The sequence below is a fragment of the Salvelinus namaycush genome, chromosome 14 (assembly GCF_016432855.1).
Source record: "Salvelinus namaycush isolate Seneca chromosome 14, SaNama_1.0, whole genome shotgun sequence".
Lineage (NCBI taxonomy): Eukaryota > Metazoa > Chordata > Actinopteri > Salmoniformes > Salmonidae > Salvelinus > Salvelinus namaycush.
Window position 1 is genome coordinate 4,343,448 of NC_052320.1, and position 17,147 is coordinate 4,360,594.

Below are 17,147 nucleotides of genomic sequence, written 5' to 3' on the forward strand. Positions count from 1 at the left end.
ACGACACGAGCCTACCAGCAGCTAGCTTTGGATGGAGATGCAGGAGTGTTGGAGACGAGCCTACCAGCAGCTAGCTTTGGATGGAGATGCAGGAGTGTTGGACACGACACGAGCCTACCAGCAGCTAGCTTTGGATGGAGATGCAGGAGTGTTGGATACGAGTCGAGCCTACCAGCAGCTAGCTTTGGATGGAGATTTAGGAGTGTTGGACACGACACGAGCCTACCAGCAGCTAGCTTTGGATGGAGATGCAGGAGTGTTGGACACGACACGAGCCTACCAGCAGCTAGCTTTGGATGGAGATGCAGGAGTGTTGGACACGAGCCTACCAGTAGCTAGCTTTGGATGGAGATGCAGGAGTGTTGGACAGGACACGAGCCTACCAGCAGCTAACTTTGGATGGAGACGCAGGAGTGTTGGACACGACACGAGCCTACCAGCAGCTAGCTTTGGATGGAGACGCAGGAGTGTTGGACACGACACGAGCCTACCAGCAGCTAGCTTTGGATGGAGACGCAGGAGTGTTGGACACGAGACGAGCCTACCAGCAGCTAGCTTTGGATGGAGATGCAGGAGTGTTGGAGACGAGCCTACCAGCAGCTAGCTTTGGATGGAGATGCAGGAGTGTTGGACACGAGCCTACCAGTAGCTAGCTTTGGATGGAGATGCAGGAGTGTTGGAGACGAGCCTACCAGCAGCTAGCTTTGGATGGAGATGCAGGAGTGTTGGACACGAGCCTACCAGCAGCTAGCTTTGGATGGAGACGCAGGATTGTTGGACACGACACGAGCCTACCAGCAGCTAGCTTTGGATGGAGATGCAGGAGTGTTGGACACGACACGAGCCTACCAGCAGCTAGCTTTGGATGGAGATGCAGGAGTGTTGGAGACGAGCCTACCAGCAGCTAGCTTTGGATGGAGATGCAGGAGTGTTGGACAGGACACGAGCCTACCAGCAGCTAACTTTGGATGGAGACGCAGGAGTGTTGGACACGACACAAGCCTACCAGCAGCTAGCTTTGGATGGAGACGCAGGAGTGTTGGACACGACACGAGCCTACCAGCAGCTAGCTTTGGATGGAGATGCAGGAGTGTTGGAGACGAGCCTACCAGCAGCTAGCTTTGGATGGAGATGCAGGAGTGTTGGACACGACACGAGCCTACCAGCAGCTAGCTTTGGATGGAGATGCAGGAGTGTTGGAGACGAGCCTACCAGCAGCTAGCTTTGGATGGAGACGCAGGAGTGTTGGACACGACACGAGCCTACCAGCAGCTAGCTTTGGATGGAGACGCAGGAGTGTTGGAGACGAGCCTACCAGCAGCTAGCTTTGGATGGAGATGCAGGAGTGTTGGACACGAGCCTACCAGCAGCTAGCTTTGGATGGAGACGCAGGAGTGTTGGACACGACACGAGCCTACCAGCAGCTAGCTTTGGATGGAGATGCAGGAGTGTTGGACACGACACGAGCCTACCAGCAGCTAGCTTTGGATGGAGATGCAGGAGTGTTGGAGACGAGCCTACCAGCAGCTAGCTTTGGATGGAGATGCAGGAGTGTTGGACAGGACACGAGCCTACCAGCAGCTAACTTTGGATGGAGACGCAGGAGTGTTGGACACGACACGAGCCTACCAGCAGCTAGCTTTGGATGGAGATGCAGGAGTGTTGGAGACGAGCCTACCAGCAGCTAGCTTTGGATGGAGACGCAGGAGTGTTGGACACGACACGAGCCTACCAGCAGCTAGCTTTGGATGGAGATGCAGGAGTGTTGGAGACGAGCCTACGCAGCTAGCTTTGGATGGAGACGCAGGAGTGTTGGACCGACACGAGCCTACCAGCAGCTAGCTTTGGATGGAGACGCAGGAGTGTTGGACACGACACGAGCCTACCAGCAGCTAGCTTTGGATGGAGACGCAGGAGTGTTGGACACGACACGAGCCTACCAGCAGCTAGCTTTGGATGGAGACGCAGGAGTGTTGGACACGACACGAGCCTACCAGCAGCTAGCTTTGGATGGAGACGCAGGAGTGTTGGACACGACACGAGCCTACCAGCAGCTAGCTTTGGATGGAGACGCAGGAGTGTTGGACACGACACGAGCCTACCAGCAGCTAGCTTTGGATGGAGACGCAGGAGTGTTGGACACGACACGAGCCTACCAGCAGCTAGCTTTGGATGGAGACGCAGGAGTGTTGGAGACGAGCCTACCAGCAGCTAGCTTTGGATGGAGATGCAGGAGTGTTGGAGACGAGCCTACCAGCAGCTAGCTTTGGATGGAGACGCAGGAGTGTTGGAGACGAGCCTACCAGCAGCTAGCTTTGGATGGAGATGCAGGAGTGTTGGAGACGAGCCTACCAGCAGCTAGCTTTGGATGGAGATGCAGGAGTGTTGGAGACGAGCCTACCAGCAGCTAGCTTTGGATGGAGATGCAGGAGTGTTGGACACGACACGAGCCTACCAGCAGCTAGCTTTGGATGGAGATGCAGGAGTGTTGGAGACGAGCCTACCAGCAGCTAGCTTTGGATGGAGATGCAGGAGTGTTGGACACGAGCCTACCAGCAGCTAGCTTTGGATGGAGATGCAGGAGTGTTGGAGACGAGCCTACCAGCAGCTAGCTTTGGATGGAGATGCAGGAGTGTTGGACACGACACGAGCCTACCAGCAGCTAGCTTTGGATGGAGATGCAGGAGTGTTGGATACGAGTCGAGCCTACCAGCAGCTAGCTTTGGATGGAGATGTAGGAGTGTTGGACACGACACGAGCCTACCAGCAGCTAGCTTTGGATGGAGATGCAGGAGTGTTGGACACGACACGAGCCTACCAGCAGCTAGCTTTGGATGGAGATGCAGGAGTGTTGGAGACGAGCCTACCAGCAGCTAGCTTTGGATGGAGATGCAGGAGTGTTGGACACGAGCCTACCAGTAGCTAGCTTTGGATGGAGATGCAGGAGTGTTGGAGACGAGCCCACCAGCAGCTAGCTTTGGATGGAGATGCAGGAGTGTTGGACACGAGCCTACCAGCAGCTAGCTTTGGATGGAGACGCAGGAGTGTTGGACACGACACGAGCCTACCAGCAGCTAGCTTTGGATGGAGATGCAGGAGTGTTGGACACGACACGAGCCTACCAGCAGCTAGCTTTGGATGGAGATGCAGGAGTGTTGGAGACCAGCCTACCAGCAGCTAGCTTTGGATGGAGATGCAGGAGTGTTGGAGACGAGCCTACCAGCAGCTAGCTTTGGATGGAGATGCAGGAGTGTTGGACACGACACGAGCCTACCAGCAGCTAGCTTTGGATGGAGATGCAGGAGTGTTGGATACGAGTCGAGCCTACCAGCAGCTAGCTTTGGATGGAGATGCAGGAGTGTTGGACACGACACGAACCTACCAGCAGCTAGCTTTGGATGGAGACGCAGGAGTGTTGGAGACGAGCCTACAGCAGCTAGCTTTGGATGGAGACGCAGGAGTGTTGGAGACGAGCCTACCAGCAGCTAGCTTTGGATGGAGACGCAGGAGTGTTGGAGACGAGCCTACCAGCAGCTAGCTTTGGATGGAGATGCAGGAGTGTTGGACACGACACGAGCCTACCAGCAGCTAGCTTTGGATGGAGATGCAGGAGTGTTGGAGACGAGCCTACCAGCAGCTAGCTTTGGATGGAGATGCAGGAGTGTTGGAGACGAGCCTACCAGCAGCTAGCTTTGGATGGAGATGCAGGAGTGTTGGACACGACACGAGCCTACCCGCAGCTAGCTTTGGATGGAGACGCAGGAGTGTTGGACACGACACGAGCCTACCAGCAGCTAGCTTTGGATGGAGATGCAGGAGTGTTTGGACACGACACGAGCCTACCAGCAGCTAGCTTTGGATGGAGATGCAGGAGTGTTGGACACGACACGAGCCTACCAGCAGCTAGCTTTGGATGGAGATGCAGGAGTGTTGGACACGACACGAGCCTACCAGCAGCTAGCTTTGGATGGAGATGCAGGAGTGTTGGAGACGAGCCTACCAGCAGCTAGCTTTGGATGGAGATGCAGGAGTGTTGGAGACGAGCCTACCAGCAGCTAGCTTTGGATGGAGATGCAGGAGTGTTGGACACGAGCCTACCAGCAGCTAGCTTTGGATGGAGATGCAGGAGTGTTGGAGACGAGCCTACCAGCAGCTAGCTTTGGATGGAGACGCAGGAGTGTTGGACACGACACGAGCCTACCAGCAGCTAGCTTTGGATGGAGACGCAGGAGTGTTGGAGACGAGCCTACCAGCAGCTAGCTTGGATGGAGACGCAGGAGTGTTGGACACGACACGAGCCTACCAGCAGCTAGCTTTGGATGGAGACAGCAGGAGTGTTGGACACGACACGAGCCTACCAGCAGCTAGCTTTGGATGGAGATGCAGGAGTGTTGGACACGACACGAGCCTACCAGCAGCTAGCTTTGGATGGAGATGCAGGAGCGTTGGACACGACACGAGCCTACCAGCAGCTAGCTTTGGATGGAGACGCAGGAGTGTTGGAGACGAGTCTACCAGCAGCTAGCTTTGGATGGAGACGCAGGAGTGTTGGAGACCGAGCCTACAGCAGCTAGCTTTGGATGGAGATGCAGGAGTGTTGGAGACGAGCCTACCAGCAGCTAGCTTTGGATGGAGATGCAGGAGTGTTGGAGACGAGCCTACCAGCAGCTAGCTTTGGATGGAGATGCAGAGTGTTGGAGACGAGCCTACCAGCAGCTAGCTTTGGATGGAGATGCAGGAGTGTTGGAGACGAGCCTACCAGCAGCTAGGCTTTGGATGGAGATGCAGGAGTGTTGGACACGACACGAGCCTACCAGCAGCTAGCTTTGGATGGAGATGCAGGAGTGTTGGAGACGAGCCTACCAGCAGCTAGCTTTGGATGGAGATGCAGGAGTGTTGGAGACGAGCCTACCAGCAGCTAGCTTTGGATGGAGATGCAGGAGTGTTGGACCGACACGAGCCTACCAGCAGCTAGCTTTGGATGGAGATGCAGGAGTGTTGGACACGAGCCTACCAGCAGCTAGCTTTGGATGGAGATGCAGGAGTGTTGGACACGAGCCTACCAGCAGCTAGCTTTGGATGGAGATGCAGGAGTGTTGGAGACGAGCCTACCAGCAGCTAGCTTTGGATGGAGATGCAGGAGTGTTGGACACGAGCCTACCAGCAGCTAGCTTTGGATGGAGATGCAGGAGTGTTGGACACGACACGAGCCTACCAGCAGCTAGCTTTGGATGGAGATGCAGGAGTGTTGGATACAGTCGAGCCTACCAGCAGCTAGCTTTGGATGGATATGTTGACACGAGACGAGCCTACCAGCAGCTAGCTTTGGATGGAGGAATGCAGGAGTGTTGACCGACAGAGCCTACCAGCAGCTAGCTTTGGATGGAGATGCAGGAGTGTTGGACACGACACGAGCCTACCAGCAGCTAGCTTTGGATGGAGATGCAGGAGAGTGTTGGACAGACACGAGCCTACCAGCAGCTAGCTTTGGATGGAGATGCAGGAGTGTTGACACGACACGAGCCTACCAGCAGCTAGCTTTGGATGGAGATGCAGGAGTGTTGGAGACCGAGCCTACCAGCAGCTAGCTTTGGATGGAGATGCAGGAGTGTTGGAGACGAGCCTACCAGCAGCTAGCTTTGGATGGAGATGCAGGAGTGTTGGAGACGAGCCTACCAGCAGCTAGCTTTGGATGGAGATGCAGGAGTGTTGGACACGAGCCTACCAGCAGCTAGCTTTGGATGGAGATGCAGGAAGTGTTGGAGACGAGCCTACCAGCAGCTAGCTTTGGATGGAGATGCAGGAGTGTTGGACAAGACACGAGCCTACCAGCAGCTAGCTTTGGATGGAGAACGCAGGAGTGTTGGACACGACACGAGCCTACCAGCAGCTAGCTTTGGATGGAGACGCAGGAGTGTTGGACACGGACACGAGCCTACCAGCAGCTAGCTTTGGATGGAGATGCAGGAGTGTTGGACACGACACGAGCCCTACCAGCAGCTAGCTTTGGATGGAGATGCAGGAGTGTTGGACACGAGCCTACCAGCAGCTAGCTTTGGATGGAGATGCAGGAGTGTTGGAGACGAGCCTACCAGCAGCTAGCTTTGGATGGAGATGCAGGAGTGTTGGACACGAGCCTACCAGCAGCTAGCTTTGGATGGAGATGCAGGAGTGTTGGAGACGAGCCTACCAGCAGCTAGCTTTGGATGGAGACGCAGGAGTGTTGGACACGACACGAGCCTACCAGCAGCTAGCTTTGGATGGAGACGCAGGAGTGTTGGAGACGAGCCTACACAGCTAGCTTTGGATGGAGATGCAGGAGTGTTGGACACGACACGAGCCTACCAGCACTAGCTTTGGATGGAGATGCAGGATGTTGGAGACGAGCCTACCAGCAGCTAGCTTTGGATGGAGATGCAGGAGTGTTGGACACGACACGATCCTACAGCAGAGCTGGATGAGATCAGTTTGGTGGGATAGACGCAGAGTGTTGGACACGACACGAGCCTACCAGCAGCGAGCTTTGGATGGAGATGCAGAGTGTTGGAAGACACGAGCCTACCAGCAGCTAGCTTTGGATGGAACTGCAGGTGTTGGACACGACACGAGCCTACCAGCAGCTAGCTTTGGATGGAGATGCAGGAGTGTTGAGACGAGCCTACCAGCAGCTAGCTTGGATGAGAGGCAGGATTGTTGGAGCACGAAGCCTACCAGCAGCTAGCTTTGGATGGAGACTGCAGGAGTGTTGGAGACGAGCCTACCAGCTAGCTTTTGGATGGAGATGCAGGAGTGTTGGACACGACCGAGCTACCAGCACCTAGCTTTGGATGAGAACGCAGGAGTGTTGGACACGACACAGCCTACCAGCAGCTAGCTTTGGATGGAACATGCAGGAGTGTTGGACACGACACGAGCCTACCAGCAGCTAGCTTTGGATGAGACTGCAGGAGTGTTTGACAGACACTAGCCTACCAGCAGCTAGCTTTGATGGAGACTGCAGGAGTGTCTTGGACAGAGCACGGCCTACCAGCAGCTAGCTTTGGATGGAGACGCAGGAGTGTTGGAGACGAGCCTACCAGCAGCTAGCTTTGGATGGAGATGCAGGAAGTGTTGGAGACACGCCCTACCAGCAGCTAGCTTTGGATGGGATGCAGGAGTGTTGGAGACGACCTACCAGCAGCTAGCTTTGGATGGAGATGCAGGAGTGTTGGAGACGAGCCTACCAGCGACTAGCTTTGGATGGAGATGCAGGAGTGTTGGAGACGAGCCTACACAGCTAGCTTTGGATGGAGATGCGAGTGTTGGACAGCACGAGCCTACCAGCAGCTACTTTGGATGGAGATGCAGGAGTGTTGGAACGAGCCTACCAGCAGCTAGCTTTGGTGGAGATGCTAGGAGTGTTGGACCAGGACCGACTACCAGCGCTAGCTTTGGATGGAGATGCAGGAGTGTTGGAGACGAGCCTACCAGCAGCTAGCTTTGGATGGAGACGCAGGAGTGTTGGACACGACACGAGCCTACCAGCAGCTAGCTTTGGATGGAGACGCAGGAGTGTTGGAGACGAGCCTACCAGCAGCTAGCTTTGGATGGAGATGCAGGAGTGTTGGACACGACACGAGCCTACCAGCAGCTAGCTTTGGATGGAGACGCAGGAGTGTTGGACACGACACGAGCCTACCAGCAGCTAGCTTTGGATGGAGACGCAGGAGTGTTGGAGCACGAGCCCCTACCAGCCAGCTAGCTTTGGATGGAGATGCAGGAGTGTTGGAGGACGAAGGCCTACCAGCAGCTAGCTTTGGATGGAGACTGCAGGAGTGTTGGACACGACACGAGCCTACCAGCAGCTAGCTTTGGATGGAGAAGGCAGGAGTGTTGGAGCACCACGAGCCTACCAGACAGGCTAGCTTTGGATGGAGATGCAGGAGTGTTGGAGACGTCGAGCCTACCAGCAGGCTAGCTTTGGATGGAGATGCAGTGGAGTGTTGGAACACGACACGAGCCTACCAGCAGCTAGCTTTGGTGGAGATGCAGGAGTGTTGGACCGACCACTGAGGCCGACCAGCAGCTAGCTTTGGATGGGAGATGCAGGAGTGTTGGGACACGCGCCTACCAGCAGCTAGCTTTGGATGGAGACCTGCAGGAGTGTTGGACGACGCACACGGCCTACCAGCAGCTAGCTTTGGATGGAGATGCAGGAGTGTTGGAAGACGAGCCTACCAGCAGCTAGCTTTGGATGAGGATGCAGGAGTGTTGGGACACGAACGCGCTACCAGCAAGCTGAGCTTTGGATGGAGATGCCAGGGAGTGTGGACACGACACGAGCCTACCAGCAGCTAGCTTTGGATGGAGACTGCAGGAGTGTTGGGACACGACGAGCCTACCAGCAGCTAGCTTTGGATGGAGACGAGGAGTGTTGGGACACGACACGAGCCCTACCAGCAGCTAGCTTTTGGATGGAGACGCAGGAGTGTTGGACACGACACGAGCCTACCAGCAGCTAGCTTTGGATGGAGATGCAGGAGTGTTGGACACGAGCCTACCAGCAGCTAGCTTTGGATGGAGATGCAGGAGTGTTGGACACGACACGAGCCTACCAGCAGCTAGCTTTGGATGGAGATTTGCAGGAGTGTTGGACACGACACGAGCCTACCAGCAGCTAGCTTTGGATGGGAGAGAGGAGTGTTGGACACGACACGAGCTACAGCAGCTAGCTTTGGATGGAGACGCATGAGTGTTGGAGACGAGGCCTACCAGCAGCTAGCTTTGGATGGAGATGCAGGAGTGTTGGAGACAAGCCTACCAGCAGCTAGCTTTGGATGGAGACGCAGGAGTGTTGGACACGACACGAGCCTACAGCAGCTAGCTTTGGATGGAGACGCAGGAGTGTTGGTACGAACTAGCCCTACCAGCAGCTAGCTTTAGGATGGAGACGCAGGAGTGTTGGTGGACAGGGGGGGGGGAGACTACCAGCAGCTAGGGCTTTGGGATGAGATTCGCAGGTTTTCTTTTTTTTTTTTGGAACACGACACGACGGCCTACCAGCAGCTAGCTTTGGATGGAGACGCAGGAGTGTTGGACACGACACGCGCCCTACCAGCAAGGCTCAGCATTTGGATGGAGGACGCAGGAGTGTTAGGACACGATCCCAGACGAAGTCTTACCCGCAGCTCGCTGCTTTAGGATGAGGGGGCACACCGCAGATGTTGACACGACACGGAGTCTACCCCGCAGCTACGCTTTGGATGGCCCCCGCCCCCCCCCCGAGTGTGGACACGACACGAGCCTACCAGCAGCTAGCTTTGGATGGAGACGCAGGAGTGTTGGACACGACACGAGCCTACCAGCAGCTAGATTTGGATGGAGATGCAGGAGTGTTGGACACGACACGAGCCTACCAGCAGCTAGCTTTGGATGGAGACGCAGGAGTGTTGGAGACGAGTCTACCAGCAGCTAGCTTTGGATGGAGATGCAGGAGTGTTGGAGACGAGCCTACCAGCAGCTAGCTTTGGATGGAGATGCAGGAGTGTTGGAGACGAGCCTACAGCAGCTAGCTTTGGATGGAGATGCAGGAGTGTTGGAGACGAGCCCTACCAGCAGCTAGCTTTGGATGGAGATGCAGGAGTGTTGGAGACGAGCCTACCAGCAGCTAGCTTTGGATGGAGATGCAGGAGTGTTGGACACGAGCCTACCAGCAGCTAGCTTTGGATGGAGATGCAGGAGTGTTGGAGACGAGCCTACCAGCAGCTAGCTTTGGATGGAGATGCAGGAGTGTTGGACACGACACGAGCCTACCAGCAGCTAGCTTTGGATGGAGATGCAGGAGTGTTGGATACGAGTCGAGCCTACCAGCAGCTAGCTTTGGATGGAGATTGTAGGAGTGTTGGACACGGACACGAGCCTACCAGCAGCTAGCTTTGGATGGAGATGCAGGAGTGTTGGAGACGAGCCTACCAGCAGCTAGCTTTGGATGGAGATGCAGGAGTGTTGGAGACGAGCCTACCAGCAGCTAGCTTTGGATGGAGATGCAGGAGTGTTGGACAGGACACGAGCCTACCAGCAGCTAGCTTTGGATGGAGACGCAGGAGTGTTGGACACGACACGAGCCTACCAGCAGCTAGCTTTGGATGGAGATGCAGGAGTGTGGAGACGAGCCTACCAGCAGCTAGCTTTGGATGGAGACGCAGGAGTGTTGGAGACGACACGAGCCTACCAGCAGCTAGCTTTGGATGGAGACGCAGGAGTGTTGGACACGACACGAGCCTACCAGCAGCTAGCTTTGGATGGAGACGCAGGAGTGTTGGGCACGACACGAGCCTACCAGCAGCTAGCTTTGGATGGAGATGCAGGAGTGTTGGAGACGAGCCTACCAGCAGCTAGCTTTGGATGGAGATGCAGGAGTGTTGGAGACAAGCCTACCAGCAGCTAGCTTTGGATGGAGATGCAGGAGTGTTGGACACGACACGAGCCTACCAGCAGCTAGCTTTGGATGGAGATGCAGGAGTGTTGGACACGACACGAGCCTACCAGCAGCTAGCTTTGGATGGAGATGCAGGAGTGTTGGAGACGAGCCTACCAGCAGCTAGCTTTGGATGGAGATGCAGGAGTGTTGGACACGAGCCTACCAGCAGCTAGCTTTGGATGGAGATGCAGGAGTGTTGGAGACGAGCCTACCAGCAGCTAGCTTTGGATGGAGATGCAGGAGTGTTGGAGACGAGCCTACCAGCAGCTAGCTTTGGATGGAGATGCAGGAGTGTTGGACACGACACGAGCCTACCAGCAGCTAGCTTTGGATGGAGATGCAGGAGTGTTGGACACGACACGAGCCTACCAGCAGCTAGCTTTGGATGGAGATGCAGGAGTGTTGGACACGACACGAGCCTACCAGCAGCTAGCTTTGGATGGAGATGCAGGAGTGTTGGAGACGAGCCTACCAGCAGCTAGCTTTGGATGGAGATGCAGGAGTGTTGGAGACGAGCCTACCAGCAGCTAGCTTTGGATGGAGATGCAGGAGTGTTGGAGACGAGCCTACCAGCAGCTAGCTTTGGATGGAGATGCAGGAGTGTTGGAGACGAGCCTACCAGCAGCTAGCTTTGGATGGAGATGCAGAAGTGTTGGAGACGAGCCTACCAGCAGCTAGCTTTGGATGGAGATGCAGGAGTGTTGGACAGGACACGAGCCTACCAGCAGCTAGCTTTGGATGGAGACGCAGGAGTGTTGGGCACGACACGAGCCTACCAGCAGCTAGCTTTGGATGGAGATGCAGGAGTGTTGGACAGGACACGAGCCTACCAGCAGCTAGCTTTGGATGGAGATGCAGGAGTGTTGGACACGACACGAGCCTACCAGCAGCTAGCTTTGGATGGAGATGCAGGAGTGTTGGACACGAGCCTACCAGCAGCTAGCTTTGGATGGAGACGCAGGAGTGTTGGACACGACACGAGCCTACCAGCAGCTAGCTTTGGATGGAGATGCAGGAGTGTTGGACACGACACGAGCCTACCAGCAGCTAGCTTTGGATGGAGATGCAGGAGTGTTGGAGACGAGCCTACCAGCAGCTAGCTTTGGATGGAGATGCAGGAGTGTTGGAGACGAGCCTACCAGCAGCTAGCTTTGGATGGAGATGCAGGAGTGTTGGAGACGAGCCTACCAGCAGCTAGCTTTGGATGGAGATGCAGGAGTGTTGGACAGGACACGAGCCTACCAGCAGCTAACTTTGGATGGAGACGCAGGAGTGTTGTACACGACACGAGCCTACCAGCAGCTAGCTTTGGATGGAGACGCAGGAGTGTTGGACACGACACGAGCCTACCAGCAGCTAGCTTTGGATGGAGACGCAGGAGTGTTGGACACGAGACGAGCCTACCAGCAGCTAGCTTTGGATGGAGAAGCAGGAGTGTTGGACACGACACGAGCCTACCAGCAGCTAGCTTTGGATGGAGATGCAGGAGTGTTGGAGACGACACGAGCCTACCAGCAGCTAGCTTTGGATGGAGATGCAGGAGTGTTGGAGACGAGCCTACCAGCAGCTAGCTTTGGATGGAGATGCAGGAGTGTTGGACACGACACGAGCCTACCAGCAGCTAGCTTTTGATGGAGACGCAGGAGTGTTGGACACGACACGAGCCTACCAGCAGCTAGCTTTGGATGGAGATGCAGGAGTGTTGGAGACGAGCCTACCAGCAGCTAGCTTTGGATGGAGATGCAGGAGTGTTGGAGACGAGCCTACCAGCAGCTAGCTTTGGATGGAGATGCAGGAGTGTTGGACACGAGCCTACCAGCAGCTAGCTTTGGATGGAGATGCAGGAGTGTTGGAGACGAGCCTACCAGCAGCTAGCTTTGGATGGAGATGCAGGAGTGTTGGACACGACACGAGCCTACCAGCAGCTAGCTTTGGATGGAGACGCAGGAGTGTTGGACACGACACGAGCCTACCAGCAGCTAGCTTTGGATGGAGACGCAGGAGTGTTGGACACGACACGAGCCTACCAGCAGCTAGCTTTGGATGGAGATGCAGGAGTGTTGGACACGACACGAGCCTACCAGCAGCTAGCTTTGGATGGAGATGCAGGAGCGTTGGACACGACACGAGCCTACCAGCAGCTAGCTTTGGATGGAGACGCAGGAGTGTTGGAGACGAGCCTACCAGCAGCTAGCTTTGGATGGAGATGCAGGAGTGTTGGAGACGAGCCTACCAGCAGCTAGCTTTGGATGGAGACGCAGGAGTGTTGGAGACGAGCCTACCAGCAGCTAGCTTTGGATGGAGATGCAGGAGTGTTGGAGACGAGCCTACCAGCAGCTAGCTTTGGATGGAGACGCAGGAGTGTTGGAGACGAGCCTACCAGCAGCTAGCTTTGGATGGAGATGCAGGAGTGTTGGAGACGAGCCTACCAGCAGCTAGCTTTGGATGGAGATGCAGGAGTGTTGGAGACGAGCCTACCAGCAGCTAGCTTTGGATGGAGATGCAGGAGTGTTGGCCACGAGCCTACCAGCAGCTAGCTTTGGATGGAGATGCAGGAGTGTTGGAGACGAGCCTACCAGCAGCTAGCTTTGGATGGAGATGCAGGAGTGTTGGACACGACACGAGCCTACCAGCAGCTAGCTTTGGATGGAGATGCAGGAGTGTTGGATACGAGTCGAGCCTACCAGCAGCTAGCTTTGGATGGAGATGTAGGAGTGTTGGACACGACACGAGCCTACCAGCAGCTAGCTTTGGATGGAGATGCAGGAGTGTTGGAGACGAGCCTACCAGCAGCTAGCTTTGGATGGAGATGCAGGAGTGTTGGAGACGAGCCTACCAGCAGCTAGCTTTGGATGGAGATGCAGGAGTGTTGGACAGGACACGAGCCTACCAGCAGCTAACTTTGGATGGAGACGCAGGAGTGTTGGACACGACACGAGCCTACCAGCAGCTAGCTTTGGATGGAGACGCAGGAGTGTTGGACACAACACGAGCCTACCAGCAGCTAGCTTTGGATGGAGATGCAGGAGTGTTGGAGACGACACAAGCCTACCAGCAGCTAGCTTTGGATGGAGACGCAGGAGTGTTGGACACGACACGAGCCTACCAGCAGCTAGCTTTGGATGGAGACGCAGGAGTGTTGGACACGACACGAGCCTACCAGCAGCTAGCTTTGGATGGAGACGCAGGAGTGTTGGAGACGACACGAGCCTACCAGCAGCTAGCTTTGGATGGAGACGCAGGAGATGCCCTGACCAACACACGCACAGGGGGCTTTTGAGGGCAACAAGGCTCCAGTTTGGAGTGTCCACAGCAGTGGCCATATTTCAAAGCTACATGAACCTTGCTAGCGGCCATCACAAGGGTCCAGCCGTATCTGGATGGATGACAGTGATTACAAGCCGGACGCCGGAAGAGCATAACTCTCAGCAGAGGAAAGTGCTGAGGCGCTTTGTGAAAGCAGGGCTGCGACCTCAGAGAAGTTCATCACCCAGTGTTGAGTTCCTGGGGCTCTACGTTGACAAGGATGGCGTGCGACCGACCCAGAATAAGGTAAAGGCCATTAAGGAGACACCACCTCCCCGGGACAAGTCTGACCGTCAGTGGTTTTTGTTGCGTCTCAACTTAACACAGCTGCTTCCTACCTGACAAAGCGACAGTGTTGGAGCCCTTGCATCACCTACTGGGCCAGGTAGCTCCCTGGAGCTGGACACTCACCAGGATGCCTATAAAGAGCTGCTGCAAGCAGATGGGCTCCTAGCCCACTATGATGATAGAAACCCCCTGTTACTAGATTCAGCCACGGGACGGTTTTTGTAGGAGCGGCTGGTCAGGGAGCCAGAACAGGGTCATTAAAATACAAAAATTGTAAACTACTAGTGGAACATTAGTAAAACAGCCATCTTACCATATCTGGAGAACCCCGTGACTGGTCTTACCATATCTGGAGAACCCCGTGACTGGTCTTACCATATCTGGAGTACCCCGTGACTGGTCTTACCATATCTGGAGTACCCCGTGACTGGTCTTACCATATCTGGAGTACCCCGTGACTGGTCTTACCATATCTGGAGTACCCCGTGACTGGTCTTACCATATCTGGAGTACCCCGTGACTGGTCTTACCATATCTGGAGTAACCCCGTGACTGGTCTAACCATATCTGGAGTAACCACGTGACTGGTCTTACCATATCTGGAGTAACCACGTGACTGGTCTTACCATATCTGGAGTACCCCGTGACTGGTCTTACCATATCTGGAGAACCCCGTGACTGGTCTTACCATATCTGGAGTACCCCAGTGACTGGTCTTACCATATCTGGAGTACCCCCGTGACTGGTCTTACCATATCTGGAGTACCCCGTGACTGGTCTTACCATATCTGGAGAACCCCGTGACTGGTCTTACCCTATCTGGAGTACCCCCGTGACTGGTCTTACCATATCTGGAGTAACCCCGTGACTGGTCTTACCATATCTGGAGTAACCCCGTGACTGGTCTTACCATATCTGGAGTAACCCCGTGACTGGTCTTACCATATCTGGAGTAACCCCGTGACTGGTCTTACCATATCTGGAGAACCCCGTGACTGGTCTTACCATATCTGGAGAACCCCGTGACTGGTCTTACCATATCTGGAGTAACCCCGTGACTGGTCTTACCATATCTGGAGTAACCCCGTGACTGGTCTTACCATATCTGGAGTACCCCGTGACTGGTCTTACCATATCTGGAGAACCCCGTGACTGGTCTTACCATATCTGGAGAACCCCGTGACTGGTCTTACCATATCTGGAGAACCCCGTGACTGGTCTTACCATATCTGGAGTACCCCGTGACTGGTCTTACCATATCTGGAGAACCCCGTGACTGGTCTTACCATATCTGGAGAACCCCGTGACTGGTCTTACCATATCTGGAGAACCCCGTGACTGGTCTAACCATATCTGGAGTAACCCCGTGACTGGTCTAACCATATCTGGAGTAACCACGTGACTGGTCTTACCATATCTGGAGTAACCACGTGACTGGTCTTACCATATCTGGAGTACCCTGTTGCGGTGATGATTGGTACAGCCACCATGACGAGTCCCGAAGCACTCCACAGGTATTTCATCAGGAACTGCTCTAGCATCACGTACCACAGACGCTTAAACAGGATCAGGTTGATCTGGGACGACAAGGAGCGGTAGGACCGCTGCAGCTGGGACATCTCCACCTAGTGGCAGGAGGACATTATATTCACATATAATATCATAGAAATAAGGCCTAAATAATAATAATATTGTAATTTACCAGACACTTCCATCCCAAGCGACTTGAGTGAGTGCATAATCTTTAGAACGGTATCGGATCCCTGAGGGAATTGAACCCACAACTAGTGTTCGGTAATACAGTCACCGCAACAGCCCACCAGCGGTCACCAGTCATGAAGGCAGTCAAATTCGACGTGAACGTTTAGGTCACGGTAATTAGGCTTCTTCAAGCTCTGATGCTGCTGATGGTCATTACTAGCCTAACCAAACTTGCGACCGGCCTGGTACTCAGGGCTCTATTGTCCCGCTTACCACTGACATCAATGCAAAAGTATTCTAAAATCTAATCAAACACTTCATGAGATCATGTTGGGCAACATTAAGGCTATGCAATTGAGGGAGAAAACAGAGTGATGGCCTCTAATAAAAAGAGGATCTGCTTTCTATAGGCTAGGTCTACTATATTTATTTATCAGCTTTCTATAGGCTAGGTCTACTATATTTATTTATCAGCTTTCTATAGGCTAGGTCTACTATATTTATTTATCAGCTTTCTATAGGCTAGGTCTACTATATTTATTTATCAGCTTTCTATAGGCTAGGTCTACTATATTTATTTATCAGCTTTCTATAGGCTAGGTCTACTATATTTATTTATCAGCTTTCTATAGGCTAGGTCTACTATATTTATTTATCAGCTTTCTATAGGCTAGGTCTACTATATTTATTTATCAGCTTTCTATAGGCTAGGTCTACTATATTTATTTATCAGCTTTCTATAGGCTAGGTCTACTATATTTATTTATCAGCTTTCTATAGGCTAGGTCTACTATATTTATTTATCAGCTTTCTATAGGCTAGGTCTACTATATTTATTTATCAACTTTCCTAATATTAAGCACATTGTTTCTCTTTACAACAGGAGTATAGCCTGCCTGGCTGGCATGAAAATAAACCACGAGGGAAAAACATCCTCCATTCGCTATTTAAATGCATAGATGACATGTAGTTTTTCCTGCTGACCCTGTTTCGATACAGGTGACATGATAATGGGTCCATTCAAAATCATTTAGTACATGTAAAGACAAGATTAAATCAAGAATAGTCTGATGGGTGACAATATTAGCCTATCATTGGTCAATTATATATTATCACTTGTGACTGATGCCCAGCATAAGAAAACAATGCCTTTTACCCCCTAATCATAGTTGCACACACCATGCCTAGCCCATAGGCCTATTTGTTTTAAATAAGGTTTGTATATCACAACTAAAGTTGAAAAATAACTTAAAATTAAGCACATTAATCCACTTTACAAGGGATGTATAGAGCCTAAGTGGCGTACATACCGTACGCAGCGAGTGAGTTTCCAGTTTGGAGAGGATGCTTTTTTAAATGTTGAAAATTAACTTTCTAATAAAAGCATTTTATT

The 17,147-nt window shown here is 53.6% G+C and overlaps 1 protein-coding gene across 1 annotated transcript in view; it reads right to left on the reverse strand.

Annotated features, from left to right (window-relative positions):
• The window catches only part of abcd1 (ATP-binding cassette, sub-family D (ALD), member 1), a 60,959-nt gene that overhangs the window by 33,465 nt on the left and 10,347 nt on the right, over positions 1-17,147 (reverse strand). Inside the window, exon 5 of the mRNA XM_039007818.1 lies at positions 15,498-15,678. Coding sequence (XP_038863746.1) covers positions 15,498-15,678 — 181 coding nt within the window. The remainder of the gene's footprint in view (positions 1-15,497; positions 15,679-17,147) is intronic.